Source organism: Drosophila biarmipes, chromosome 3L, assembly GCF_025231255.1.
Source record: "Drosophila biarmipes strain raj3 chromosome 3L, RU_DBia_V1.1, whole genome shotgun sequence".
NCBI lineage: Eukaryota > Metazoa > Arthropoda > Insecta > Diptera > Drosophilidae > Drosophila > Drosophila biarmipes.
Window position 1 is genome coordinate 2842885 of NC_066613.1, and position 12825 is coordinate 2855709.

Genomic DNA, 12825 nt, shown 5'->3' on the forward strand with positions numbered 1-12825 from the left:
GACAGACAGACAGACAGACAGACAGACAGACAGACAGACAGACAGACAGACAGACAGACAGACAGACAGACAGACAGACAGACAGACAGACAGACAGACAGACAGACAGACAGACAGACAGACAGACAGACAGACAGACAGACAGACAGACAGACAGACAGACAGACAGACAGACAGACAGACAGACAGACAGACAGACAGACAGACAGACAGACAGACAGACAGACAGACAGACAGACAGACAGACAGACAGACAGACAGACAGACAGACAGACAGACAGACAGACAGACAGACAGACAGACAGACAGACAGACAGACAGACAGACAGACAGACAGACAGACAGACAGACAGACAGACAGACAGACAGACAGACAGACAGACAGACAGACAGACAGACAGACAGACAGACAGACAGACAGACAGACAGACAGACAGACAGACAGACAGACAGACAGACAGACAGACAGACAGACAGACAGACAGACAGACAGACAGACAGACAGACAGACAGACAGACAGACAGACAGACAGACAGACAGACAGACAGACAGACAGACAGACAGACAGACAGACAGACAGACAGACAGACAGACAGACAGACAGACAGACAGACAGACAGACAGACAGACAGACAGACAGACAGACAGACAGACAGACAGACAGACAGACAGACAGACAGACAGACAGACAGACAGACAGACAGACAGACAGACAGACAGACAGACAGACAGACAGACAGACAGACAGACAGACAGACAGACAGACAGACAGACAGACAGACAGACAGACAGACAGACAGACAGACAGACAGACAGACAGACAGACAGACAGACAGACAGACAGACAGACAGACAGACAGACAGACAGACAGACAGACAGACAGACAGACAGACAGACAGACAGACAGACAGACAGACAGACAGACAGACAGACAGACAGACAGACAGACAGACAGACAGACAGACAGACAGACAGACAGACAGACAGACAGACAGACAGACAGACAGACAGACAGACAGACAGACAGACAGACAGACAGACAGACAGACAGACAGACAGACAGACAGACAGACAGACAGACAGACAGACAGACAGACAGACAGACAGACAGACAGACAGACAGACAGACAGACAGACAGACAGACAGACAGACAGACAGACAGACAGACAGACAGACAGACAGACAGACAGACAGACAGACAGACAGACAGACAGACAGACAGACAGACAGACAGACAGACAGACAGACAGACAGACAGACAGACAGACAGACAGACAGACAGACAGACAGACAGACAGACAGACAGACAGACAGACAGACAGACAGACAGACAGACAGACAGACAGACAGACAGACAGACAGACAGACAGACAGACAGACAGACAGACAGACAGACAGACAGACAGACAGACAGACAGACAGACAGACAGACAGACAGACAGACAGACAGACAGACAGACAGACAGACAGACAGACAGACAGACAGACAGACAGACAGACAGACAGACAGACAGACAGACAGAGCGCCTGCATCCAGATGAGTAACGGCAATCTCATAGTGTTTTCCATCTTATTTTCCAACCAATTTTCCGATCGGCAGCTATATGATATAATAGTGCGATTCTATTAAATTAAAATTAAATTGTGAATTCACAATAATTATAATAACATAGTATAGTAACTTTAAAAAGTATTTTCCCGATATTCCTTAGGGAGCTGTAAGATCCGATCCGGTTTGTTCCGACTTGAATACTACCAAAAAAGGAAATAAGACTTTTAGGAAAGTTTCAGCCAGATAGCTTTAAAACAGTAAAACTAGTTTGCGTAGAAACGTACAGAAAGACGGACGAACAGAAGGACATGACTAGATCAACTCGTCTAGTGTTGCTGATCAAGAAACGTCTCCTTCACTTCATTGCAAACTTCTTATTGGAATCGTAATATCCTCTGCAATGATATAATAAGCAACTTTGTAATTCTATTTGAAATTATTTGCCTACTTACTGAACGTAAGCTTTTTTGTCAGACACTTTCAACAGACTAACAGACTTAAGTAAAACCAAGGGAGTACGCTTAACTAAAGAGCTTCGAGGATCAGATACCAGTTACTTGGCTTTAAAATATTGCGATCAATTATTGGGCACCATGTTATGTTCAAAATGAAAACATCCATTAAAGATGAAATATCATAGCAGATATTATTAAAAAATGGGACAAGTAGCTAAAACACAGATTCGATATTTGTGGCAAATAGAAAGAACAGTCAGAGACAAACAAATTCTTAAAACATTCATCCGTCAATAACAACGTTGAAACAAGTGGAATAGAATCTAGTTAAAGTGGCAGCTTCCTTCTTTAACCTTTAAAATGATATTCCATGATCATAATAATAATAAATTCATTTAATTTTTTTTATCTACCTGCTTTTGATTTTTTGTAAATCGAGACATTCGGTCACCACACATAAAAGATTAAGTGTAAACTATCTAACATGGTATAACACATTACACTGCTGAAAATGGTAATACTGCCGAAATATGTAAGAACATCCTAAACGCCTTTTGGCTTAAAAAAAAAAAAACCAGAGTTCTTCAAAATGCCTTAGAAGAACAAGTGTTTATATAAACGATAGTATTTTTTCAAACTTAATTGAAAAACATTATGCTGATTAAAATAAATAATAATAAATAATAATAAATAATAAAAATAAAATAAAAATTGCCAAACCATTCTCTAGGAGGTGAAACTGGAAAGGTTTCTTAAAGAATCACCCCAAAAATGTTAAAACAGTTTGATGAATTTAAAAAAATCTGTGCAAGCTTTAAACGAGATAAGAGAGAATTAAATTGCTCAGTTAAAATGTTCAGCAAGAGTTTAGAATTTGGCCAATAGAAATGTCGTCTAAATTTTTTAAACATTTTTGCCATGCCACAGTGTGCCGCCAAGGAACCTTTATGGGCCCTTTATAGCAGACCTTGGTCTCTTTTTGACATTAGCCTCTTAAATCGACAGTAACAATTTAGAATTCTTGTCCTTCCCTGCAAAATTTTTTTAACAGATTTACAAACCCGTCATTCCCAAGAAGTGAAGAACTTGTTTCATGGAGCGAGGCGTGGGAACCAAAACCTGCAGATATTTTATCCTGGTCTGTACCTACAGTTCCATGGCCAATGACATGTCCCAAGTATTTTATCTCTCTGATGCAAACATTTTTTTTTTCAAGTTGATGGCCAATTGTGTTCCTTGTACGTGAAACGGTACCTCCTTCAAAACTTTTATTAGTCGTTCAAATGTATCTAAGAGTAAAAGCAAGTCGTCTAAATACACGAATATATTGTTTCTTAAAGAGATACCTTATCTATCAGCCTGCACTTTGGAAGAATAAGAAAGTCCAAAAGATTCAAACTAAATATCAACTCATCCTTTCTGAGCCTACCTATGATATCCATATTTAACCGTCAACTCAATTATCTTTCGGCTATTGACATACAACCATACTTTGCAAGGTTTCTGAACCATAAGTATTGGTGAAAAGTGGGAGTGGCAAATATTTTTTTTAGTTCAATCGAAAGGTTTTAATGAGAAAAATGTATTTTAGCAAAAAAATGTCTAGCATGGAAACTGTGGCCACCACAGTTGTGACCGGTTTTTTGGGTCAATCGATAGGTATTAATGAGACAAATGCATTTCAGTTAAAATATTTGTTCTATCATAAAAACTGTAGGCGCTACAGATTTTCACGAGTTGTGGGCGTTATGGGGTCGGAAACGCTTCCTTCTACCTGTTACATACTTTCCGATGAATCTAGTATACTCTTTTACTCTACGAGTAACGGGTATAAAACCCTTTTATGCAAATTTGATAAATGGTTGCTTAAGTATCGGTATTAACGCAGGTAAGGCGTCTGTCTCTGATCCGAAAGGTCTCAGGTTCCAGTACGCACCGAAGAAGAGTACGCCCTTCGTATTTAAGAACAATATCTAAAACTGCCTTACAATTTTAATAACGAAGATGCATTATTTAAATAATTTCAGACTTCAAAAAATTTAAAAACAAATTCTCACGGGGATGACCCGAACCTGTGCATCAAAAACGAAGCGGTAGCCCTTTGTTACGAAAAGGCTTTGACAAAAGCTCTTTCCTACACCCGAACAAAAAATTGCCCTTAATTCAAGAAATTCGCCGTTAAACCAAGAAAATCGCCTATGATTTTCATCCTACGGCGACTCGCCTTTATTTTAAGTAAATAATTTTCTTGAATGCCATTTCTGGAAATAATGACAAATTTTTTTAAACGTACGGTAAAAAACGGTAAAATTAAGCAAAATTTTCTTTAAATAAACAAACAAAGTTTGTTGGTTTTGTATACCAATTATTATACGGGAATATGATCTATAAACTTTTATATTTACCTGAATTTATTAAAGATATATTTTATATAATCATATAAATAACAAATGGAAAAATTTCTTACCTCAGACAACCCCGGCGTGAGCTCGAACACCATAGCCAGACGTCTTAGCCACGCGTGCTTCTTGTCATGCAATGACTAAAGAGGGCTATTGTGTTTTTGGTTCAGCTTTACGCATATCAATACAATTTATTCTAATTTAAACCTTTTTAAGCAATTTGGCAAATAGAAAATTAAAACTTATTAGAAAAAAATTAACTAAATTAAAAAAAGAAAAAAAAATACACAAAGCGTTCCCTTGCCGTGGTGTGAACCCGAACCAGTACTTTTTTACAATTGTTTACCAGCTAGACCACCGTCAAAGAGCATAAAAAAACGTGACTTTTCCCTTAAAATATGGGTATTTCTTAACTAAATTTATGGAAGAATTTACCATTATTTTAAGAAAATAAATAAAGAAAAAATCATCATTAGATCAAGAAAGTTTTGAAGAAGAAATTAAACTCTTTTTTGCAGAAAAAAAATTATGGCGAAATTACGTAAATTTTTAGAAAAATTTTCTATAATCAAGAAAATATTTTTTAATTCAAGAAAATATTTTTTAATTCAATGACGCCCTAAAATCACGGGCGATTTTCTAATATTTAGGGTGATTTTTTTTTGGGTGTAAAAACGTTTTTCAATAGAAAAAATGATACTATATAAGGATCAATTTCATGTCTTTCGTATCAAAGATTTTTTGACACTCAATTGTATCGCATTGACACCTAAATAATGGTATATTGATGACTACTTTTTATTATTTTTTTTTTTTATTTTATTGGCTTTGAGCCACATTAGTGACTAGTTGTTTTTAGGGGTATACGACTGACAAGCTGAATTTCGTCACTTAGAGCTGGTTGCTGATCTGGTTAAATTACACGAGGCAATGGCTCTTTAACGCTGCCACTATAAGACTGCTGGCACAGAATGCTTCGGATAATAAGTGTACAATGTATTCAATGATACAAATCTATTGATAAAGACGGTACTATACAGAAAATTATTATTTTCTTTTCGCTTCTGGAGGAGACGACACAATTACTTTGGCAGTCTCACGAAAAAGCGCTTCATGCCCTTTTAGGCAAAAAATGGCGATCGAAGTGCTAAAAGGGGAAAGAAATAAAAATGAAGGGAAGGGAATTGCTATGTTTCATTTGGATGTAACATACGAATGCCATACGGTTTTCGTTCAATGTTTTCTAAATTAGGTCTCTTCCATCAACTTAAGCAAAAACCCTGCTGCCTATTTTTGGACGTTAAAGTGGGCGGGGTAAACTCTTTTTAGGGTCATCAATAAGTTTTCACGAGACTATTTTTATATTCTGAATTTTTTTTAACAGTAGAATTGTAGGCGCCACAATTTTAAGCGACTTTTATGTGTTTTTGTGGTCGTGATATGTTCGCGAGAAAAACTTGTGGTGGTGAATCTTAGTCTTAAGTCCCAGTTTTCTATCTTTGATAGTTTTCGAGATATCAGCACTTAAACTTACAATTTTATTGAAGTGTATAAGAGGTGTATTTAAAATTTTCTAGCGCTTATATTTAGAAACCACAGTTTTTGGTAGATTGTGATGGCTTTTCAGTAAAAAAAAAACTTACGCTACGCAGAAACAGATAAATCAGCAAGCCAAATCCTAAAAGTCTAGCTCTTATAGTTTTCAAAATCTCATCGTTCATACGGACAGCTGGACGTGGACAGAGGGATATATGGAAATGGTTTGATCAATAATAAAAACACATAATGAAAAGAACAAAATATTTAAGCACGACCAAAGGCCATTAAATATGAAATAGTTAGTTATCGGTTATCTCCATACTTAAAGTCGCACTGTAAAAATAACTTTTAGTGACTTTTTTAATTTACCCAATAATAAAAAACAGGTACAAACTATATTAAGCAAGACCATTTTCTCCCCTACCGCTAATAACCTTCTTCTTACTCGTTTGCAATATATCGATATATACCTATATATTGTTTTCCGTCAATTAACGCGCTAGAGACATTGTGCTTGTGTCATACGCATTTGATCTGTCAGATGTAAGCGTGTTTTGAAGATGCAAAAATCTTTATCTGCGTAACTTCTTTATTTGTACAGGATCCATGTTTCGCTTAACACGATTTTGTATTTCAAGGAACGTTACCCCCGTGTTAAACGATGGTCAAGTATATATTAAACCACAATATCTTACAATTGTGAGGATCGCACTTTCAACTTTTGTGACGAACATGTATTACATTATCCATGAAATAATAATAATTTATTTTAGAATAGAAATTTTTGTAAAAAAAAACCAATCATATAATACATCTACTACCTTAAAAGTCATAGTCACAATTCAAGATTTGTATATCGAACTCTTAATTTCTATTTAAGTTATCCAAGGCCGTACAATATGTTTTGGAAACGCACAAAAAAAATGTAATGCTCAGGAAGTGTTAGATTTTTGAACTAGTAAAATTGGCATTTTTTTTTAAATAATTATTTTAATTTTTTTGAATTGGTCTCTATTGCTTTATTCTTGCATTTGAAATATCGTTTTTAAACCCGTAAGCTAAAAAAGATAGAAGTTAGAATTGGCATGCAGATTCCTGGGCATCCTGCGCAGCGCAAGTTTGTTTCAGCAGGTTAAAATGTCAAACCGTTAAATATGTCTGCCGCCCACATAACATATATTAAAATTGCTGCTTATATATCTCCATTTCTCTTTTGCTCTAAGAGTTTCTTTGACAGCAATATGTTCGAGTCGTCCAATTCTTTTTAAATTGTAATCATAATTCTTAAAAATATTAAAATGATATTCCTAATATTATAAGATAATGTGTCAAAAAATACTTAAGCTATAATTTGTTTTCCCACCAATATTCCGATCGCTTCTGTGAAAGCTTATGTGGGCGGCGGAAAGTTTTAAGCGTTTTAACAGTTTGGGGTCTTTAGAGTGAGCATGGCAACCGTTTGTTTAGGTCACTCGAAAGGTATTAATAAGGCAAGTACATTTAAGAAAAAAAAATTTCTAGCATGAAACGTGGCCACCACATTTTCGGTTTTGTGGACATTAGAGTGGGCGTGGCACAATTTTTTTTTGGTCAATCGATAAGTATTAATGAGACAAATACATTTCAGTCAATTTTTGTTCTATTTAACAAATGTAGGCGCTACAGATTTTCGCGGATTTTGCGCGTTAGAGTGGGAGTGACACCCCGCTAAAACAAGCTGCGCAGGAAGCCCAGTGATCTCCATACCAGGTTTGACTGCTCTAGCTCTTATAGTTTCCCAGATCTCAGCGTTCATACGGACCGACGGAATGGACATGGCTAAATCAGCTTGTCATCCTGATTATATATATACGTTATTAGGCCGCAAACGCTTTCTTCTGCCTGTCACTTACTTTCTGACGAATCTAGTATACCCTTTTACTTTTCTATGCTTAATTTTATCTAATAAATTTTAAAATGCTCATTAGAACCTGCAACAAACGACTTTGACCAAAAATAGTGAAGGAGATTTTATCGACCCGTTAAGTAAATATTCTCGATAAGCATCACTAGACAAGTCGATCTAGCCATGTCCGTCCATCTGTCCGTTTCTAAATTGCTATCGCTATGAAATCTTCCTCAAAAGTCTTATTTCCATTGCAAGTATTGCAAAAGTCGGCTCGAACCGGATCAGACAACTATATATTATATATACATATTCTTATTTTCAGGGGGCGTTGCACTTTTTGTCTTCCAATCCATAATTGTTTAAAAAAGAGTTTTATATGTGATTTGAAAAGGATATATAGTTCAAAATTTAAAAATAAATCGTTTGAACAAATTTTTAAGAAAATAGTAAAAGGTGTTTTTTTTTTTTAATAAAAACGATTGCTACAACTTTGAATTTATTTAACCTTGACAAAAATAGGCAGCTGATTAGCAAATTAATTTCATTTTTTGTTGCATAAAGCTCGTCTTTATTGCAATAGATCTTCAAAATCTGTTTTTTTTTTGTTTTCCTGCCAAAAGTTGTAACACAAAAGTTTTCTATCTCGAGCTACACCCATATTGGTTCCAGACCCTAAGCAAAAGGACAAACATTTTAATTTTGAAAAGTCCTCCAAAATCTTATTTTTGGAAAAACTTTTGTACGTGGCATTGCATTTTAACAAATAAGGTGTCGTATTCCCAGTACGAAAAAAAAGTTAATAACGGAGCCTTGATCACCACCACCCCTAAAAGCTCCCACACGCTAAATTTGTAATTTTGTATTTGTATTTTTGGAATTGGAATTTCTTAAGTATTCGTATCCTTTATCCTTTAGGATACCTTTCGATTTAGGATACCTTTATCGACTTATTTCGTTTCGTTGGGAGTTTCACAGCAAATTTTAAATTTTGCGGCATAATAGTCTACAGTGATATATATGATGAGCAGGCTCGGAAAATGATTGTCAAAAGAATCCAAATAAAGGGGTATTCTAGTTGCGCCGCAAAGTATATTACAGGTAGAAGGGAGCATGATCAATATAGTGCAAAGTCAATTGCGATTGTACAGCTGTTTTTACTAATACAAAATGGCGCTATGTGGGACAAGGATTCGCTAGTTGGCGCTGTAGGATGTTTTTAACACACTTATACAAGAAACTTTTCTATAAAATATTTTGGCATTCTTTAAGACCAATGTATTCGTTTTTCTGTCTTTCTCTCTCTCTCTGCAAATCTGCCTCTCAAAATGTACGAGTATCTTAGTATGAGGCAGTAAGTGCTTTTTAAATATATTTTAAAAACTCTATGTAATATTCTTTTGGTATATGCATTTCTAAGGAAAGTGCCTTTTATTGATATTCTCCCGCAAGGCCCAAAAGCCAACATAATGCTTAAGTTTGACTACACACATGTTTACAAATTTTGTTTTGGTTCAACCAACAATTAATTTTTCCATAAATAAATAAAAAGAAATACATAAAGAAACAGTTTAATATCCATAATGGCCTTTACCATTTGGTCCGCATTTAGGATTCTAAATGCGCATATTGTCTTTAGTCATAAATGTATTCAAAATTTCTGGAAACCACCGTAAGAACTTAAAATATTTATGTCCTTCTCAGTCTTGCTGCTTTAAAATTTATATTCTAAGATATGACAGTGTTAAAAGCCGCAATTTAAAATATATAAAATATGCAAGTTTGTGTTGATTCTTACCTCTTCACAGAGAGCAAGCATACGTCTCGTACTCTCCAGGGACTGAAATAAAAATAATTTGATTTACATTAATATATTACAAAAAAATAGTACATTTTTGCTTTAGTGCCACGCCCATTGACCCAACAATATTACAAAATATTGACTTTTTCAGTGAATATTTATTTTTATTTACTTTGTTAGTATGTATCAGGTTAAATTGAATTGGACATCAGTTAACAAGTTAAATTGGATAGCTGATTACATGACAGTTAATACACTCCATCTGCTTTGTGTCTTAGCATTACTATTTATTTTTAATTATCATTAAAAAATTAGTGCCTTGAACCATAATCTTATAATTTTAAATATGAGTGCCTTTGAACAATAATCTTATAACTTTAAATAAAGAATGTCAAATAAAAAAGAAATTAATAAAAACATGAAAGGAAGTGAAGGAAGTATACCCTTGCAGTTATTAGAAATAATCAACTTTATTTATTTGTTAGAGTTGTCCGATTTTTATTAAATTGAATTCGAAATTCTTAAAAATAGTAAAAATTATATTCCCAATACTATAGATAATATGTCAAAGAGGCCCAAAGCTTTAAATTGTTTTATATTATTTTCGCACCAATTTTCCGATCGTTCCTATGACAGCTATATGATATAGTCGTCCGATTTTGATAAGATTTAATTCGAAATTCTGAACTAATTAAAAAATGTTACTTTCAAGCTTAGAAGGTTATATGTAAAAAAACACCAAATACAAAAATTTTTTCATATCTTACGACTAATTTTCCGATTGTTTTTAGGGCAGCTACATGATATAGTAGTCCGATTTTGATAAAATTACCGAAGTTTGTATACGCTTGCAGTTATAAAAAATAATTTCATTTTTTTCAGACCACTTTGTTGACATCTTAATGTTAGAGTAGCCAAATTTTTATTGAATTAAATTCAAAATTCTGAAAAATATAAAAAATTATATTCGCGATATTATAAGATTGTATGTCAAAAAACACAGAAGCTATATTTTATTAAGCCGAAGTTTGTATACGCTTGCAGTTATAAAAAATAATTTCATTTTTTTTCAGACCACTTTTTTGACATCTTAATGTTAGAGTAGCCAAATTATTATTGAATTAAATTCAAAATTCTGAAAAATATAAAAAATTATATTCGCGATATTATAAGATTGTATGTCAAAAAACACAGAAGCTATATTTTATTAAGTGATATTAAAAAAAATTATTTCTTTCTTTTTTCAGACCATTTTTATATCCTTGCAGAGAGTATAATGATTTCAGTCAGAAGTTTGCAACGCATTGAAGGAGACGTTTCCGACCCCATAAAGTATATATATTCTTAATCAGCGTCACAAGACGAATCGATCTAGCCATGTCCGTCTGTCCGTCCGTCTGTCCATCTGTCCGTCCGTTTCTACGCAAACTAGTCTCTCAGTTTTAAAGCTATCGGACTGAAACTTTCCCAAAAGTCTTTTTTCTATGCAGGTAGTATATAAGTCGGAACCAGCAGGATCGGACAACTATATCTTATACCTCCCATAGGAACTATCGGGGAAAAAAATTTAAAAAAATTATATCTTTCGTGTTTTTTAACATATATGTACCTTTCTAAGCTTGGATATAACATTTTTAAATTAGTTCTGAATTTGGAATAATATTTTATCAAAATCGGACGACTATATCATATAGCTCCCATAGGAACAATCGAAAAATTGGTGGTAAAATAATATTTAAAAATTATATCTTCGTAGTTTTTTAACTTATAACCTCCTACTCTTAGAAATAACATTTTTTATTTGACTTTAAATTTCGAATTAAATTTTATCAAAACCGGACGACTATATTATATAGCTGCCATAGGAACAATCGAAAAATTAGCCGGAAAATCAAATTATAGTTTTTTCCCCTATATTATAAGATATAGTTGTCCCATAGGGCTGGTTCCGACTTATTACATAATGCAAAGATTTCACCATAATTCGTAGTGATTCATGAACGTAATTTCTGAGCCTATTATTAATTATTATTAATGTGCCACCTTTATTTTCTCATGAAATTAATTTTTATTACCTCTGCTTTTTTATATGTCTTAACACATCTGGACTTTACTTCAAAATTATATACATAAAATTATTTTTTTTGTTTTGGAAGCTACTTTAGAAAATTTCCAATGTGCATTGGCCGGCCCGACCTTAAGATATACAGACAGATAGACTTCAATCTGTTTTTCTTACTTAAGGCGACATTCAGATTATCAACTGGGTATATGGGTATTTGTAAAGCTCTATTATTGCGAATCTAGTTTAGTTTAATTCGGCTAATAAATATAGTTTCTAAAATGTTCTCATTCTGCACGTTTCAGCCGAAATGTTACCTTCTCTCATATGAAATATTTTATTGAAGCGTTTCGGTTGAGAACATTTTAGAAAGTCTATTTATTTAGGCGAATTAACAAATTCTTTTCGTCACAAAAGCGGTTTCAGAACGTTTGTATAACATACTCACATTACGTATTCACCCTCGAAACACTCTTCAAGAATTAAAAACCAAGACACCCTCAAAGAAATAAAAGTAAAAATTTAATTGTAAGCAAGCCAATGGAAAATTACCATGAAACAAAAAAACACAGTTATAGACTAAACAATTATAACGAGCCGCCGTTCTGACTATCGATACGTTCCCACAGTTCAGGATGCTCACACATCGGGACCTATGTCTGGAGTCCGAGGTTTAAATGGGGAGTCACTCAATAACAACAAATGCTTTGTCTTGCTTGAAAACTGTGGTCCCCACGCTTTGACTGGTTTGTGCGTGTTACATTTTTGATCGTGGCACATTTTTTTTGGTCAATCGATAGGTATTGATAAGACAAACACATTTCAGTTAAATTTTTTTCTTGCATAAAAACGTCGCTACATTTTTTGTCGGATTTTGGGCGTTAGAGTCGGCGTAGCACCCTGTTGAAATAAACTTTTACTGACTTTTTGCATCAAACAATTTAAGTTGTCAAGACGGGCTTTTTTAATATGTACTGAATGCGTTAAGAAAAGTATGTGTCGTTCAAACGGCTTTTAAATTAGCTTTCTATTGATGCCAAGGTTTACAAGAAGTCAATTCAAATTATGAAATGTCGGAGACTATTTTAAAATACTAGATTAAATTATTATTGGTAAGACTCTCGGT

The 12825-nt window shown here is 34.2% G+C and overlaps 1 protein-coding gene across 6 annotated transcripts in view; it reads right to left on the minus strand.

The window, feature by feature from the left end:
- LOC108027473 (synaptosomal-associated protein 25) overlaps positions 1-12825 on the minus strand; it is a 299679-nt gene that overhangs the window by 117620 nt on the left and 169234 nt on the right. For all 6 annotated transcript variants that reach the window (XM_050886294.1, XM_050886293.1, XM_050886295.1 and 3 more), the window contains one exon: positions 9635-9676. In XM_050886294.1, the coding sequence (XP_050742251.1) occupies positions 9635-9676 (42 nt within the window). The remainder of the gene's footprint in view (positions 1-9634; positions 9677-12825) is intronic.